We start from the raw sequence: 19,274 nt of genomic DNA on the forward strand, positions 1-19,274 counted from the left end.
ATCTTCAGGTAAGCATTCTCCAAGGCGGCCTTCACGACACACGACAGCGCAGAGTCGCTGAGCAGAAACTGATAGCCAAGTTCCGCACACATGAGGACGGCCTAAACCGGGATGTTGGATTTATGTCACATTATCAGTAACCTCCACAGCTTGCCTCCTGGGCTTGTAGAATCTCACTAGCTGTTCTGTCTGGAGACAATACACATCTCTTTAACCTGTGTTGAATGCTCCCTCCACCCACATTGTCTGTACCTTTAAGAACTGGCTGGCTGTAGAGATTCGCATTCTAATTAGTATTCTGTAACTTGATTTCTGTGTCTGTGCACTGTTTGAGAGCACATTCCCACTCCATCTGACGAAGGAGCAGTGCTCCGAAAGCTTATGGTATTTGCTACTAAATAAACCTGTTGGACTTTAACCTGGTGTTGTAAGACTTCTTACTGTGCTTACCCCAGTCCAACGCCGGCATTTTCACATCATGAAATATTTCAGCCATGGAACCAGTTCAGACACCCTAAAACCTGAAATTTAGCTCGAGTGAAAACAATGTGGTAAGGAATTATCCTTCCTCCTTACTTCATGGCTCATGTCAAAATCGGATATCGGCTTGAAGGCATCACTCTGCTCCACGAACCACACTGATGTTATCTGCAAGGTGCCCCAACTTGAAACACCTGCGGCATGCTTGACTTCATCAGCCCTGGCATTGAGTTTAAAAATTGGCAAGTCATGTTGCAGCTTTATAGAACCTTAGTGAGGCTGCACTTGGAATATAGTGTTCAATTCTGGTCGCCACACTACCAGAAGGATGTGGATCCTTTGGAGAAAGTACAGAAAAGATTTACCAGGATGTTGCCTGGTATGGAGGGCATTAGCTATGAGGAGAGGTTGGAGAAACTTGGTTTGTTCTCATTTGAGCGACAGAGGTTGAGGGGAGACCTGATAGAAGTCTACAAGATTATGAGAGGCATGGACAGAGTGGATAGTCAGAAGCTTTTTCCCAGGGTGGAAGAGTCAATTACTAGGGGGCATAGGTTTAAGGTGCGAGGGGCGCAAGGTTTAAAGGAGATGTACGAGGCAGATTTTTTACACAGAGAGTAGTGGGTGCCTGGAACTCGTTGCAGGGGGAGGTAGTGGAAGCGGATACGGCAGTGACTTCTAAGGGGCGTCTTGACAAGTACATGAATAGGATGGGATTAGAGGGATATGGTCCCCGGAATGGTGGGGGTTTTTAGTTAAGTCGGGCAGCATGGTCGGTGCAGGCTTGGAGGGCCGAAGGGCCTGTTCCTGTGCTGTAATTTCCTTTGTTCTTTGAATAAATGGATTATGTAATCATAGGAAATGCCGGACAAAAGAATACTTGGAGCCATCTCTGTCACCTTCTACCATTCTGATCGTCACACGATAAAATGATGATGGAGTTGTTGATGGATCATTGCAATCATTCTCCAATCAGTTAGTCTACAAAGGAGGCAGATGTAGGATCAGGAAACCCAAATAGTAGAGCACTTTGGGAACCAAAGGTCCAGAGTTTCTTTTCTTCCTTCCAAACGTTGCACACTTACACAGCATGCTTCAAACGAGCTCTGACGAAGGGTCATCCAGACTCAAAACGTTGGCTCTATTCTCTCCCCACAGATGCTGCCAGACCTGCTGAGATTTTCCAGCATTTTCTGTTTTTGTTTCAGATTCCAGCATCCGCAGTATTTTACTTTGATGCCTCAAATTACTTGTGCACTATTTTATCTGAAAGAAATCGATCTCATTTTCATTTTTGAATGTCAAATCAGTGTGGCAGCCTGAAAATTATTGTCTTGCAACCATAAGGGCTGAATTCCCATTCCCATATGAGAGAGGCTGGGTGGGACTTTCGAGGGCTAATCATTTTCAGGGGGGCTATTTTTGGGTTTTTGGTGGCTCTTTTTCAGTTCTCACTAACTCCTTTATAAGGTGATTCAGTCATTCTGTAACATTACTTTCTGTATTTCTCTTGCCACATAGGGCATTTGGACTCGCATGGCAGAATAATTAGAAGAGTTCATTAATGTCCTTAATAATCATTAACCTTCCATTAAACTTGAAACCGTAACACGCAAGGAAACACACATTAATTTCCTGGACAAACTGGCACAAAACAACAGGTTTAAAGTAAAGTTTATTTATTAGTCACAAGTAAGACTGGCATTAACACTGCAATGAAGTTACTGTGAAATTCCCCCAGTTGCCACACTCTGGCGCCTGTTCGGGTCAATGCACCTAACCAGCACGTCTTTCAGACTGTGTGAGGAAACGCGGAGCACCAGGGAAAACCCACGCAGACACGGGGAGAACGTGCAAACTCCACACAGACAGTCACCCAAGCCGGGAATGGAACCCGTGTCCCTGGCGCTGTGAGGCAGCAGCGCTAACCACCTTGTCACCGTGCCACCCAAGAGTTTTTAAAAAATAACCAAAGCGCACTTCTACACACAAAATGCCATCAACCTAAACATACCTTCTGTGGACTGGTTAGGTTTTTGGGGTCGGACAGAGACCCCAAAACAGAGAGGGTTAAGCACAGGTTAAAGAGATGTGTATCGTCTCCAGCCAGAACAGTCAGTGAGATTTTGCAAGCCCAGGCAAGTCGTGGGGGTTACAGATAGTGTGACATGAAGCCAAGATCCTGGTTGAGGCCGTCCTCATGTGTGTGGAACTTGGCAGAGACTGATAGCTTAACCCTCTCTCCACTCACATTGTCTGTACCTTTAAGACTTGATTACCTGTAAAAACTTGCATTCCAACTATTATTTTGTAAATTGAGTTTGTGTCTTTATGTGCCCTGTTTGTGAACAGAACTCCCACTCACCTGATGAAGGAGCAGCGCTTTGAAAGCTAGTGGCTTATGCTACCAAATAAACCTGTTGGACTTTAACCTGGTGTTGTGAGACTTCTTACTGTGTTTACCCCAGTCCAACGCCGGCATCTCCACATCATTTGAGATAGAGAATCAGCCATGATCAGGTTGAATGGCAGAGCAGGCTCGGAAGGGCCAACTGGCCGAATCCTGCTCCTTTTCTCTATGTTTCTAAAGCTTTACAGTTTATTTATTAGTGTCACAAGTAGGCTTACATTAACATTGCAATGAAGTTACTGTGAAAATCTCTCAGTCGCCACACCGCGGCGCTTGTTTGGGTACACTGAGGGAGAATTTAGCACGGCCAATGCACTTAACCAGCACGTCTTTCAGACTGTGGGAGGAAACCGGAGCACCCGGAGGAAATGCATGCAGACACGGGAAGAACGTGCAGACTCTGCACAGACAGTGATCCAAGCTGGGAATCTAACTTGGGTCCCTGGCACTACGAGGCAGCAATGCTAACCACTGTGCCACCGTGCTGCCCTTTGTGCTGTGGGATGCAATAGCTGGTGATAGATTCCTACTCATAGTGCCCACCTTTGGGGATTTCCTGAAGTAGATCAATTTGTGACATTGAACTGGCTGTAAAAGCATGCTAACATTTGTTATGTAGGGCTGTCTGGCAAGAAAACTGCAATGTGGGAGAGCTACGGCAGGGTTGCCAGCTGCCTTCACGGTTAGTAGAGAAAATTTGGGAAATGAGAATACAGAACACACAAGGCGGCATGGTAGCACAGTGGTTAGCACTGCTGCTTCACAGCTCCAGGGTCCCGGGTTCGATTCCTGGCTCGGGTCACTGTCTGTGTGGAGTTTGCACATTCTCCTCGTGCCTGCGTGGGTTTCCTCCGGGTGCTCCGGTTTCCTCCCACAGTCCAAAGATGTGCGGGTTAGGTTGATTGGCCAGGTTAAAAATTGCCCCTTAGAGTCCTGGGATGCGTAGATTAGAGGGATTAGCGGGTAAAATATGTGGGGGTAGGGCCTGGGTGGGATTGTGGTCGGTGCAGACTCGATGGGCCGAATGGCCTCCTTCTGCACTGTAGGGTTTCTATGATTTCTATGATTCTATGATTTCTATGATCGGATATGATCTGTTCTTCCCAAAGAAAACATATTTGTAAAATTTGCAGGATTATTTACTCTCCACTGCTATCTTTGAGTGGAATTTTTTTTATCAGGAAGTGCCTCTGTTCGTAATGTGGGTACAGAAAATATTTATCTGGATGTTGCCTGGTATGGAGGGCATTAGTTATGAGGAGAGATTGGAGAAACTTGGTTTGTTCTCACTGGAATGACGGAGGTTGAGGGGCGACCTGATAGAAGTCTGCAAGATTATGAGGGGCATGGACAGAATGGATAGTCAGAAGCTTTTTCCCAGGGTGGAAGACTCAATTACTTGGGAGAATAGGTTTAAGGTGCGAGGGGCAAGGTTTAAAGGGGATGTACGAGCCAAGTGTTTTACACCGAGAATGGTGGGTACCTGGAACTCGCTGCTGGGGGATGTAGTGGAAGTAGATACGATAGTAACTTTTAAGGGGCGTCTGGACAAATACATGAATAGGATGGGAATAGAGTAATACGGTGCCCGGAAGGGTAGGGGGTTTTAGTTCAGATGGGCAGCATGGTCGGTGCAGGCTTGGAGTGCCAAAGGGCTTATTCCTGTGCTGTAATTTTCTTTGTTCTTTGACTTTTGTGGCAAAATTCAACTCTGTTATTGTTATTAGTATTCTCTGAGACAAGCAATTAGACCGGCTAGTAACATCAAGAAAAATTGGTTCTGGAGCAGGGATGTTCCAGGACAATGATCTGTGAAGGAGCAATAAGAGTAGCTAAATAAACAAATATTTGTAAAACTCTACTCAATTGCAAATACAAGCAAAGCATCAAATACCTAATTTGGGAGAAATCTCTCTATTTAGAGAGTGGGTAGAATGTGGAAGTGATTGCAGTGCATGTCGCTACTGGTATGCTTGATTATTGGCAAGGACCCATTTGAGAACTTGGCATCTGGGCCATTTCCTGTTGATGTGACAGGAACTGAAGTATTGTTGCTGTTTAATGAGTGAAAGTCAGAGGAGAACCTTGTGGAAAAATGCCAATGACATTAAATGTGGCTTAATCAGACATAGGCTCCATACTCTTGGTCCAAGTGGTTATCGATAGCAAGTCCAATATTGTGTGAATATTTATAAGGTCAACTGATGAATTCCAGTCGACAACACAATATTTGACCTACAGCCTGAGGGGGCTGAATTCAAATATCGGGCCTGATGTTACATTTGCATTACTGGCCAAGCACCTCCAGCTTGACAAAGGTCAGGTGTGGGGCCGTCAAACTCTGCTTAATGTGTGAGAACAGAGGTGGATTTTCAACTTGCTGTCTGGGCAGAATACTGTTGTGGTCAGCCACCCATTACAGAATCAACCTGCTTTCACAGAATCCCTACAGTGCAGGAGGAGGCCACCTGGCCCATCGAGTCTGCACCGACAACAATCCCACCCAGGCCCTATCCCCGTAACATCACGTATTTACCCTGCTAGTCCCCCTGACACTATTTAGCATAGGGCAGGGGGGGAGGGAACGTGCAAACTCCACACAGACTGTGACCCAAGGCCAGAATTGAACCGGGTCTCTGTCGCTATGCAGCAGTAATGCTAACTACTGTGCCACTGTGCCGCTCCTTAATTCATTTCAGTGGCTCTGCAATGCTTTTAGCTATGAGGAGAGGTTGGATAAACTCATTTTGTTCTCACTGGAACGACAGAGGTTCAGGGGTGCCCTAACAGAGGTTATGGACCTCTGGCATGGACAGAGTGAATAGTCAAATGCTCTTTCCTCGGGTAGAAAAGTCAAGTACTAGGGGACATAGGTTTAAAGTGCACGGGGAAAGTTTAGAGGAGATGTGTGAGGTAAATCTTTTACACAGAGGGTGGTGAATGTCTGGAACGCACTGCCTGGGGAGGTGGTGGGAGCAGGTACGATAGCGGCATTTAAGGGGCAACTAGACCAATACATGAATAGGATGGGAATGGAAGGATATGGACTCCGTAAGTGCATACGGTTTTAGTTTAGGCAAGCATCATGATCGGCGCAGGCTTGGAGGGCCGAAGGGCCTGTTCCTGTGCTGTACTGTTCTTTGTTCTTTGCCAGTTTCCCACCCTGTCAGCCAGCTGAAACATCTGCCAGGGAATGTTTTAAAGTTTTAAAAGCCCCTGCTTTTTTTGTTGGATTGTAATTTGCCTTTATTTCATTTTTTGTTTGCTCTGTAGTTGTGAGGTGAGGAAGAAAATTTATACACCGTTGCAAAATGATGGCCTGCATTACAGTAACCGACATGGACACCGGATCAATCCAACTCCAGAATGGAGATCTACATCAAAGCTCAAGAGCACCCAAGCAGCCTGGAATGGGACTGCGGGTAAAACTTTATCCCACTCCTGGCAAGCCAGATAACAACAGCCTCACGTTTCCCCCAGATGAGTATGTGGCAGAAGAGATCTGCATAGCAGCTGCCAAAGCCTGCGGTGAGCATCCATTTGATATTTTGACTGCATGTGCTTGTGAGCTCTTTCTTTGCTTTTATTGTATCAGGTTTTCTTTTGGCATGAGTTGGACAGGGTTTTGTGAATGATTTGTTTCCTTTTCCTAAATTTGGCTTAATCCCATCCTGCATTAATTCAGTTAATTTAGCCTAAGCCTGAATTTTAACTTCAAAATGCTGGGGGTATGTGTGGTTCAGAGCCACATCAGCAATTGCACAACCAACGCCCACCAACGCCTCTACTTTCCCAGAAGACTAAGGAAATTTGGCATGTCAGCTACGACTCTCACCAACCTTTACAGATGCACCATAGAAGGCATTCTTTCTGGTTGTATCACAGCTTGGTTTGGCTCCTGCTCAGCCCAAGCTCGCAACGAACTACAGAAGGTCGTGAATGTTGCCCAGTCCCCGCAAACCAGCCTCCCATCCATTGACTCTGTCTACACTTCCCGCTGCCTCGGCAAAGCAACCAGCATCTGCCATTCATTTACCCACTCATTCAATTTGTCCAAATCACACTGAAGGGGATCTCTGTATCCTCCTCACAGTTCACCCTCCCACCCAACTGTGTGTCATCTGCAAATTTGGAGATATTCCATTTAGTTCCCTCATCGAAATCATCTATATATATATATGGGATCTCAGCACTGATCCCTGTGATACCCCATTAGTCACTGCCTGCCTTTTGGAAAAAGATCAGTTTATCCCTGCTCTTTGGCCCGCCCACCACGGGAATGAAAGTGGGCGAGGGGCGGACCATGGAAAGGTCTGTTGACCTTGGGTGGGATTTTACTGTTTTGGAATGAGCAAGGCCATAAAACCCTACCCTTCGTTTCCTGTCCACCAATCAGTTTTTTATCCATTTTAATACACTACCTCCAATCCCATGCGCTTCAATTTTACGCGCTAATCTCTTATTTTGGACTTTGTCGAAAGTCTTCTGAAAGTTCAACTTAAGCCACATCCACTGTTCCCACTCACCAAGCCTACAACTACATCCTCACTTTACTCATCACATCCTAGAGTGTGTTTCGAAAGAACAGCATAAATTTTTTTGATGCCATAACTCCCCACGAAATTTGTTAGTTCTGAGGTGCAGAGGCAGTGAAAGCAATATTTTGAGAGAGAGAGGCAAGATGCCCAAAACATTGTAATGTTTGCCTTGCCTCAGAAAACATTGCTATGATGTGACTGAGCCAGATTCACTGAAGTAGAGAGTTAATGTGGCATAAATGAATGCTTTGTATTTGAGATGTTCAGGAACAAAGCTGCGCACTATACAGCTAAATATTTTTGCTTAATATGATTTAAAATGTGGTTGCAGGACCTTGACCTGCCTGAGTTCCAAAATTGCATCATTAATGGAGAAATTTTCCATGTATTCTGTAGAAATCTGAACTGAATCAGTTGCTATAATCTGCAGAAATATATCCAATATTACTTTATTCAAGGCTTAGTGTGTGTCAAGATTCGATGTTAATCATAAAAAATCATAGAATCCCTACAGTGCAGAAGCAGGCCATTCAGCCCATTCAGCACTGACAACAATTCCACCCAGTAACCCCACATTTTTACCCTGCTAGTTCCCTTGACACTAAGGGGCAATTTAGCATGGCCAATCAACCTAACCCGCACATCTTTGTAGTGTGGGTGGAAAGTGAAGCACCCGGAGGAAACCCACGCAGACACGGGGAGAACATACATATTCTACACGGACAGTGTCCCAAGGCTGGAATTGAACCCGGGTCCCTGGCACTGTGAGGCAGCAATGCTCGCCACCGTGCTCTGGGAAATAAACAAGTAACATTCACACTACTGTGCAACGACTCTCTCTGACAAGAAGGAGCCTAACCAATTTCCTTGATATTCAAGAGCTTATTTTCACAAAGTTCTCTACTATAAATATGCTGGGTGTCATCTTGGTCAGAGACTCAAATGGCTAGCCACATTAATGCCACGGCAGTTGGATCAGGTCAGAGGTTGGACATTTAGTAACCACTTTCTATAAGCCAAAAATTTCTCCCAACATCAAGAATATGCGGCAGGATTTTCTGGTTATGCTCTCCCCAGATTGAATATTCCTACCCAAGGTCAATGGACCTTTAAATGGTATGCCGAATTTTCCATCCTGCCCGCAACGATTCCCATGGTGGCCAGGACTGGAAAATTCACCCGTGACGTATGTAAAGCATTTTCCCCTGGTCTGGATGGCGCAGTTACAACAACATTCAAAAAAACTGACACCAGGAGAAAGCACCTTCAAGGTCAACACTTCACCTGCTGGTTCAAACAATTTCATTATGAAGTGCTTCGAATGGCGCAAATCAATTCCAGCCTCCCGGACTATCTGGATCCACTACAGTTTGTCTATCGCCGCAACAGGTCCACAGTAAATATCATTTCCCTGGCCCTGCACTCAACTCTGGAACACCCTAGATAACAAGGACACCTATGTCAGATTCCTATTTGTTGACTACAGCTCAGCCTTCAACACTATTATTCCCATGAAACTCATCTCCAAACTCCATGGCCTGGGCCTCGGCACCTCCCTCTGCAACTGGATCCTGAACTTCTTAACTCACAGACCACAATCAGTAAGGATAACCAACAACACCTCCTTCACGATCATCCTCAACACCGGTGCCCCACAAGACTGTGTCCTCAGCCCCTTACTATACTCCTTATATACATATGACTGTGTGGCCAAATTCCCCTCCAGTTTGATTTTCAAGTTTGCTGACGACACCACCATAATGGGTCGGATCTCAAACACGATGAGACAGAGTACAGGAATGAGATAGAGAATCTGGTGGACTGGTGCGGCAACAATAATCTCTCCCCCAATGTCAACAAAACTAAGGAGATTGTCATCGACTTCAGGAAAAGTAAAGGAGAACATGCCCCTGTCTACATCAACGGGGACGAAGTAGAAAGGGTCAAGAGCTTCAAGTTTTTAGGTGTCCAGATCACCAACAACCTGTCCTGGCCCCCCATGCCAACAGTATAGTTAAGAAAGCCCACCAAAGCCTTTACTTTCTCAGAAGGCTAAGGAAATTTGGCATGTCAGCTACGACTCTCATCAACTTTTACAGATGCACCATAGAAAGCATTCTTTCTTGTATCACAGCTTGGTATGGCTCCTGCTCTGCCCAAGACCGCAAGGAACTACAAAAGGTCTTGAATGTAGCCCAATCCATCACGCAAACCAGCCTCCCATCCATTGACTCTGTCTAAACTTCCCGCTGCCTCGGCAAAGCAGCCAGCATAATTAAGGACCCCACGCACCCTGGGCATTCTCTCTTCCACCTTCTTGCATCGGGAAAAAGATACAAAAGTCTGAGGTCATGTACCAACTAACTCAAGAACAGCTTCTTCCCTGTTGTTGTCAGACTTTTGAATGGACTTACCTTGCATTAAGTTGATCTTTCTCTACATCCTAGCTATGACTGTAACACTACATTCTGCACTCTCTCGTTTCCTTCTCTATGAACGGTATGCTTTGTCTGTATAGCGCGTAAGGAACAATACTTTTCACTGCATGTTAATACATGTGGCAATAATAAATCAAATCAAAACCTCACAACATAGGTGACAGTGTGTGCTATTGATTGAAGGCATGGCAGCAAATTGCCAATGTTTCTGTGGCAACACTTCCCAAACATACAACCTTTACCACCCATAAGGAGGAGAGAGTGCTGTCTTGACTAGTGCGTGAATCACCTTTCTTTCATCGTCACAGAGTCAATTTTCTGCAAGCCTCTATTTAGCATTATGGGAGGACCTCTGCTACATGGACTGCATGTAGGATTTGAGACAAAGACCCACCTTTTCAAAGGCAACTCACCTGAACACTGAGATTCAATGGAGAAAAAGATGTTTTGTCTGTATATCGCGTAAGAAACAATACTTTTCACTGTATGTTAATACATGTGACAATAATAAATCAAATCAAAAGATCTTGTGTTTGCATGACAGCAATAAATTGGACATTACAGACATGCCAAAAATATGCCATCGCCTTTTTCAAAGCAAAGCAGGGAGTATCCTTCTGAAGATGAATCATATGGTCTCGAAACATTCCAACAATTTTGTTTTTAATTACAAGATTCCTTTCCCTCGACCAACACCACCAATTAGTAAACTATTAACTCATTGACTCACTGCTGCTTGTGGGACACTGCTACACAGAAGATTCGCTGTCAAGAATGCTTACAAAATAATGAGTATGTTGATTTGTAAGGGTGTGAAAGGTTCTCTAAAAATGCTGATACTTTCTCTTGATTGTTAAGTAGAAAGAGTCAAAATACCGGAGGTTAAGTCTTTTGAGTCACTAAAGAAGGGAGGTAGTCCCTGGTTGTGTCCAGGTACAGATTGTCAGATTAAAGCAAAATACTGCGAATGCTGGAATCTGAAACAGAAACAGAAAATGCTGGAAAATCTCAGCAGGTCTGACAGCATTGGTGGAGAGAGAACTGAGCTAATGTTTTGAGTCAGGATGACTGTTCGAAGGGTCATGCAGACTCGAAACATTGGCTCTGTTCTCTCTCCTCAGATGCTGTCAGACCTGCTGAGATTTTCCAGCATTTTCTGCTTTTGTTGTTTGTGTGCTGGTATTTTTTAACCTCGGTTTCTTGCCTTCATTCCATGTCTTTAATACCCTTGCTTCCCCAATATATATTGTACCTCCGTTTTAAAGATTATCAATTTATCTAAAACTTCTCTGTGTATTACACTGCGTTTTGTATTAGAGCAACCTGTTGATGACTTTTACGGATTTACTTTTAATTAAATGCCAATGTTGTAGAATTCTTCTGAGTTAGGGGGTTCTAAATTCAAGTTCTGTAATGGAGTCAGAAGCATATCTGGACTGATGTCTAAGTGCAGTGCTGAAGAAATGCTGTATTGTGGGAGGCGCCATCTTTTGGATTGGATGAAATGTTAACCTTAGCTCTTGTCTCAGATTGATTAGTTCAACTTTAGTAGTGTATCTTCATAACCAAGTTATTTCATCCCACATGTGACCCTAATGAATTGTTATGTTTGGTGGCCTGCTCCACTTATTTTATTTTTCATAGAATGATGTAGCACGGTGGAAGACCTTTTGGTCTATCATGATTGTGCAAACTCTTTGAAAAACCTGGCCAATTTGTCCACCACATTGCCCTTTGATTTGATTTATTAGTGTCACATGTATTAACATACAGTGAAAAGTGTTGTTTCCTGCGCGCTATACAGACAAAACATACCGTTCAGAGAGAAGGAAACGAGGGAGTGCAGAATGTGGTGTTACAGTCATGGCTAGGGTATAGAGAAAGATCAATTTAATGCAAGGTAAGTCCATTCAAAAGTCTGACAGCAGCAGGGAAGAAGCTGTTCTTGAGTCGGTTTACCTATAGCCCTACAATCCTTTTTCGAGTTTATCCTTTTTGATCTTTTAGTTAGTTTTGATCTGCTTTCACCGCTCTCTCACGCAGAACTTTCCAGATTGCAACAACTTGCTACCAGAAAAAATTTCTTCTCTGTGTATTGCGCCAATTATCTTAGAAGCACAGAATCCCCACAGTGCAGAAGGAGGCCATTTGGCCCATCGAAAAATAGAGCCCTATTCCTTTTATCCCACATATTTACCTCACTAATTCCTCTAACCAACACATCTTTGGACACTTAAGGTACAATTTAGCATTGCAAATCCACCTAATCTGCACATCTTTGGAGTGTGGGAGGAAACCGGAACACTCAGAGGAAACCCATGTCGACAGTCACCCAAGGCTGGAATCGAACCCAGGTCCCTGGTGCTATGAGGAGCAGTGCTAACCATTGAGCCACCGTGCCACCCATTTAAATATGTGTTATCTGGTTGTTGATTCTTTTGCCACCAAAAAGTACGTTTTCCCCATCTTCTCCATAAAATTCCTTCAGAAAATTGAACAACACTTATTAGCTCTCAAATAAAAGCAAAATACTGCAGATGCTGGGAATCTGAAATAAAAACGGGAAATGCTGGAAAAACTCAGCAGGTCTGGCAGCATCTGTGGAGAGAGAAACAGAGTTGATGGGTGGGATTTTATGGTCTCGCTTGTCCCAAAACCGTAAAATCCTGCCCGAGGTCAATGGACCTTTCCACGTTCCTCCCCTCCCTCACTCCGATTCCTGTGGTGGGTGGGACAGTAAAATTCCAGTGGATGTTTTGAGTCAATATCACGCTTCTTCAGAACTGAAGAGAGGTAGAAATGTGATGGTTTTTTACATTATTGAAAAAGGGGGCAAGAGGAGTAGAACAAAGAGGGAGATCAGGGGTAGGTCAGAGAGCAGGAGAGAGTACACGACAAAGATACCATGAAGCAAAGTGCAACGGGAGTGATAATGGAACAAACAAACAAAACATTGGCCCAGAATCTGGTCCAGAGGTCCTAATACCAGGGCATGTCTAAGGACAGACTAAGTCGGTTAAGATTACATTCACTGGAGTTTAGAAGGGTGAAAGGGGATCTCATAGAAAAGTATAAAATTCTAACAGGGTTAGACAGGGTAGATTCAGAGAGAACGTTCCCAATGTTGGGTGAGTCCAGAACTAGGGGTCATAGTTTGAGGATAAGGGATAAACCTTTTAGAACTGATGTGAGGAGAAATTTCTTCACCCAGAGGGTGGTGAATATATGGAATGCACGACCGCAGAATGCAGTTGAGGCCAAAACGTCTGATTTCAAGAAGAAATTAGATATAGCTCTTGGGGCTAAAGGGATCAAGGGGGAAAGGGGGGATCAGGATATTGAATTCGATGATCAGCCATGATCAAAATGAATGGCAGAGTAGGTTAGAAGGGCTGAATAGCCTACTCCTGCTTCTAGTTTCTATAACACTAACTTGCCTTCAATCTGAATAACAACCGTTCACCGGCACTTTCTGTCTCTTAGCCAATTTTGTATCCATGATGTCATTGATGCTTTAATGTCATGAAAGTACAAGTCTGTTCTGCGGTTCTTTATCAGTCATTTTTTTAAAAGTTCATATTTTCAATATGAATTGTGTTACAATTTTTATGTTACTTCAAGAAGGAGCATTGGTTGTTTTTGTGAGTGATCAGAGTGTATTTGTTGTCTGGCGTGTGTTGATTCTGCCCTTTATCACTTCTTATAATGGCATGGTTTGAAGGGTTAACAGGTGTACTCCATTGTGACCTGAACTCAGTGCTTATTTTGAGTCTGTGACACATTTACAACCTCTCTGGAAACTAACTAGCAACTCGGTGAGTTGAGGCTAAGTGTGACTTGTTCAGACCTCCTTGAGTTTTGAAAAATGGGAAGTGATCTCATACAAACTTACAAAATTCTTACAGGGCTTGACAAGGTAGATGGAAGGATGGATGTTTCCACTGGCCTAGGGGTGGTGGTTTTGAACCAGCGGACACAGTCTCTGAATAAGGAGCAAACCATTTTGACTGAAATGGCAACCATTTAGGAAGAACTTGAGGAGGTGTTTCCTCATGAGGAAGATGGTGAATCTTTGGAATTCTCCGCCCCAGAGGGCTGCGGAGGCTCAGCTGCTGACTCTGTTCAAGACGGAACTCAATAGATCTCCACATATTAAAGACTCACATACTCTACACTCACCTGATGAAAGAGCAACGCTCCAAAAGGGCGGCACGGTAGTACAGTGGTTAGCACTGCTGCTTCACAGCTCCTGGGACCTGGGTTCGATTCCCGGCTTGGGTCACTGTCTGTGTGGAGTTTGCAATCTCCTCGTGTCTGCGTGGGTTTCCTCCGGGTGCTCCGGTTTCCTCCCACAGTCCAAAGATGTGCGGGTTAGGTTGATTGGCCATGCTAAAAATTGCCCTTAGTGTCCTGAGATGCATAGGTTAGAAGGATTAATGGGTAAATATGTAGGGATATGGGGGTAGGGCCTGGGTGGGTTTGTGGTCGGTGCAGACTCGATGGGCCGAATGGCCTCTTTCTGTACTGTAGGGTTTCTATGTTTCTTTCTAAAAGCTCGTGATTCCAAATGAACCTGGTGGACTTTTAACCTTTTAACCTGGTGTTGTGACACATCTTGCCATATAAAAGACACTAAAAGTTACGGGGATAGTGTTGGAAAATTGTGGGTTTTTTTTAGTTTATTTACTAGCCCCCTACTATACTCCTTATACACCTATGACTGTCGCCAAGTTTGCCGACGACACCACCGTAGTCGGATCTCAAACAATGATGAGACAGAGTACAGGAATGAGAATCTGGTGAACTGGTGCGGCAACAATAATCTCTCCCTCGATGTCAACAAAATGGAGGAGATTGTCATCGACTTCAGGAAACGTAAAGGAGAACATGCCCCTGTCTACATCAACAGAGATGAAGTAGAAAGGGTCGAGAGCTTCAAGTTTTTAGGTGTCCAGATCACCAACAACCTGTCCTGGTCCCCTCATGCAGTCACTATAGTTAAGAAAGCCCACCAACGCCTCTACTTTCTCAGAAGACTAAGGAAATTTGGCATGTCGGTTACGACTCTCACCAACGTTTACAGATGGACCATAGAAAGCATTCTTTCTGGCTATATCACAGCTTGGCATGGCTCCTGCTCTGCCCAAGACCACAAGGAACTACAAAAGGTTGTGAATGTAGCCCAGTCCATCATGCAAACCGGCCTCCCATCCATTGACTCTGTCTATACTTCCTGCTACCTTGGTCAAGGACCCCATGCACCCTGGACGTTCTCTCTTCCACTTTCTTCCTTTGGGAAAAAGATACAAACGTCTGGGGTCACGTACCAACCGACTCAAGAACAGCTTCTTCCCTGCTGTCATCAGGCGTTTGAATGGACCTACGTCGCATTAAGTTGATCTTTCTCTACACTTTAGCTATGACTGTAACACTACATTCTACACTCTCTCCTTTCCTTCTCTATGAATAGTATGCTCTGTCTGTATAGCACGCAAGAAACAATACTTTTCACGGTATGCTAATACATGTGACAATAATAAATCAAATCAAAAGTAGGCTTACATTAACACTGTGAAAATCCCCTCGTCGCCACACTCCGGTGCCTGTTCAGGTACACTCGGGGAGAATTTAGCATGAACAGTGCACCTAAACAGCACGTCTTTCGGACTGTGGGAGGAAACCGGAGCATCCAGAGGAAATGCACGTAGAAAGTGCAGACCCGGCATAGACACTGACCCAGGCTGGGAATTGAATCCCAGTCCCTGGTGCTGTGAGGCTGCAGTGCTAACTCGGTGCCACCGTGCTGCCCCAGTTGAGGTAGGAGATCATGATTTCTTTGAATGATGGGCTTGAGGGAAAGAATGACTTACTCCTGCTCCTATTCCTTATGTTCATGACACAATAAGGTGCACGTACGAACGGGCATTATGGCCAGGCTCACTTAATGAATTTGGTCCATCCAAACAAATTATCTTTCCTTGACAATATATTAAGTGAAGAACACACTTTGCCAGCTGTTACCTTTGATTTTTTTTAAACAAACTTTTACTCCCACACGAAGGAAAAGTCTCTGAGAGGAAAACTGTGGTGAACTTGCTCAGTGGGAGTTGTTTTCCCCCACAGACTAAATAGGCGTTTGGCTTGGCTAATTAATCAAATGAACACCCATTGTGTTGCAATATCCTTTGAACACAATCTGTAAACGATTGATTAAAGCATGTTGGCTTTTTCTAATCATTGGTATTTTCTGACATTCCCCAACTTCTTCCCCTCAGCGACTGATCTCATGGTTTTCATTTTCACGTTGTCTGCCTGGCCTCATTGTTTTCCTGTTTCAAAAAACCCCTCTGCGTGACTGTTTCTCTTTTTATCTCCCTTCGTTTACAGAATGTGTTCAAAGGATATTGCAACACAATGGGTGTTCATTTGATTAACTAGCCAAGCCAAACGCCTATTTAGTCTGTGGGGGAAAACAACTCCCACTGAGCAAGTTCACCACGTTTCCTCTCAATGCCTTTTCCTTCGTGTGGGAGTAAAAGTTTGTTTAAAAAAAATCAAAGGTAACTTTTTCTCCCTAGATCTTTTAGAAAGGCTACAACACAGAAGGAGGCCATTCGGCCCATCTTGTCCATGACAGCACGAGGGTACCCAGGTGCTCTTATCCCACCTTCCTGCACACAGCCCATAGCCCTGTAGCTTACAGCATTTAAGGTGCAGATTCAGGTACTTTTTAAAAGAGTTTAGGGTCTTTGCCTCCACCACTGACTTGGGCAGCGAATTTCAGACACCCACCACCCTCTGCGTAACAAAGTTCTTCCTCATGTCCCCTCCACACCTACTCCCACTTATCTTGAATCTATGCCCCTGGTTCTAGAATTCTCCATCAAGGGAAACAGTCTTATCCCGTCCACTCTATCCCTTCCCCTCTTAATCTTGTACACCTCAGTCAAGTCACCCCGCAGCCTTCATTTATGTGAACAAAGGGTCTAAAGGTCACTTGGCCAGTTTAATTACTTTGTCCTCTCCCAAGCCGGTACAGTTCCAACAACTATCAGTTCCTACCATCATATATCTAGCTCATTAAGCACAGAGCAAGGATTGAAGCTTAACCTTTCCCATCTGTAACGTTCCGGACTACTGCGGAAGCAAAATACTCCAGGCATGGGAAATCTGAAATAAAAACACAAAAAAAAGCATTGGAAAAACTATTCACCTCATTCAGCATCTGTGAAAGGAATGGAGTTAATGGTTGAGATTTTCCAGTACCCCCACGGCAGATGCAGCAAGCCATTCAAATCTCCGTCGTCTTTGACGGGACCGGAAGATCCTGCTGGTGGAGGGGCTGGGAAATTCCAGCCAACATTTCTGGCTGAGTGACCTTTTGTTAGAATTCCCATGAGACATTAACTCTGTTTCTCTCTAAAGGTGCTGCAGAGTTCTCCCAGCTTTTTTTAATTTCTGACTGCTCAGTTCTGCCTGATTTGTTCTGTAAAGGAAGCCCTCGACCCAACGTGATCCCTAATCTCCTTGTTTTGGGTGTAATGACTTTAATCAGGCAATTGAAGTTGGCCTGCTTGACTATGAAGTCCCTTGGTCCAGAGCCCCATGCTCTGTACTTAAACAGAAGTGTCAGTTCCTCTGGGACTCCGGATGGAGACTGCTTAGTGAGAGCACACTGTATAGTGTTGTTGGATCTTTAAATAAAGGAATTCTGGTGAAGGGACTTCTGCCTCTGAGGACTTATTACAAAGGGTCACCCTTGGTCTAGCAACAGTGAAAATCTCAAATGTTTTGAGTCCTTTAATGTAAGGGATGGTCAACCATGTTGCGTGATCCTGGTATATATATTAAAGTTTATTTATTAGTGTCACAAGTAGGCTTACATTAACACTGCAGTGAAGTTACTGTGAAAATCCCCTATTCACCACAATCCAGCCCTTGTTCGGGTACACCGAGGGTGAATTTAGCATGGCCAATGCACCTAACCAGCACGTCTTTCAGACTGTAGGAGGAAACCGGCGCACCGGGAGGAAACCCATGTAGACACGGGGAGAACATGCAGAATCTGCACAGTGACCCAAGCCGGGAATTGAACCCGGGTCCCTGGCGCTGTGAGGCAGCTGTGCTAACCACTGTGCCACCGTGCCGCTCCAGGGGCTCAGCAGTTTCTGAGATAACACTTGATCAGCAGCGGTAGCCATAATGCTCAATCCAAGCACAACACACAATGTCAGCAGCTTAGTAATTGTTCACAGCTTGGGGGCTGTCATTACCTTTTGAGAAAGTCTGCTAGCTTTGGTCAGGTCGACTCGATCTAAAGAGAGTAGCCACCGAGAGAAAGCCTGCTCCTCAGCTATTCTGCGCTGCAGCTGTAACATTTATTCACAATTTCACAAAGCATAACAAGAGTGTTCGGTGAGGGGAGGAGAAACTCTGAAGAAAACAAGCCTTGACTTCTGAGGAGTGCGAGTTTGAACGTGGTTAAAATAAACATATGAGTAATTAAATTAAGTGAACCAAAAGATTTGTGTTGAAGAATTTGCCTTTGGACCCAAGGCCCCTGTATCTATTTGTTTTTCTTCCTTCTGTTCTTGCAAGTCTCTCCCTTGTGTGTTTGTTCTAAAGATGGTAATGTTTTAGAGCTTGACTTGTCATTATGAGGGGCACCCCTGTATGTCCAGCCAAAACAGTCGTTCTTCGAACCTGAATCCAGAAATTGTTTGAAGTTTATTTTTATTCATCACAAGTAGGCTTATATTAACACAGCAATGAAATTACTGTGAAATTTCCCTAGTCACCATAATCCGGCGCCTGTTCGGGTCAATGCATCTAACCAACACGTCTTTCAAACTGTGGGAGGAAACCAGAGCACCCGGAGGAAACCCACGCAGGCACGGGGAGTACGTGCAAACTCCACACAGACAGTGACCCAAGCCGGGAATCGAACCTGGGTCCCTGGAACTGTGAGGCAGCAGTGCTAACCATTGTGCCACCGTACCACTCATATTCCAAATCCCCCTCCAAGCCACGCACCATCCTGACTAGGAATTATATTACGGTTCCTTCACTGTCACTGGGTTAAAAACCTTGCACTTATTTTCCCTACAGCACTGTGGGTGTACCTCCACCCAGATGGACTGCAGAAGTTCAAGAAGAGGACTAACCACCATCTTCTGTAGGGCAATTAGTGATGGGAAACAAATGCAGGCTTAGCTAGCAACATCCCGATTCCAAGAAATATATACTATTTTAACGTGTGTGTGATTCATCACACCAATGACATTTAAGAGTCAACCTTTGGCATGGGACTGGAGTGGCTGGTAAACCACAGCAATTAGGGATGAATGTTTCTCTTTCTGTAGGGCCCTTACTGTACATGTTTCTGGCATGTGCTATGAACCATTGGTT

The 19,274-nt window shown here is 44.6% G+C and overlaps 1 protein-coding gene across 3 annotated transcripts in view; it reads left to right on the forward strand.

The window, feature by feature from the left end:
* LOC144486927 (tyrosine-protein kinase JAK2-like) overlaps nt 1-19,274 on the forward strand; it is a 185,486-nt gene that overhangs the window by 125,419 nt on the left and 40,793 nt on the right. For all 3 annotated transcript variants that reach the window (XM_078204942.1, XM_078204944.1, XM_078204943.1), the window contains one exon: nt 6,164-6,418. In XM_078204942.1, coding sequence (XP_078061068.1) covers nt 6,202-6,418 — 217 coding nt within the window. In that variant the 5' untranslated portion in view covers nt 6,164-6,201. The remainder of the gene's footprint in view (nt 1-6,163; nt 6,419-19,274) is intronic.

Source organism: Mustelus asterias, unplaced genomic scaffold, assembly GCF_964213995.1.
Source record: "Mustelus asterias unplaced genomic scaffold, sMusAst1.hap1.1 HAP1_SCAFFOLD_523, whole genome shotgun sequence".
NCBI lineage: Eukaryota > Metazoa > Chordata > Chondrichthyes > Carcharhiniformes > Triakidae > Mustelus > Mustelus asterias.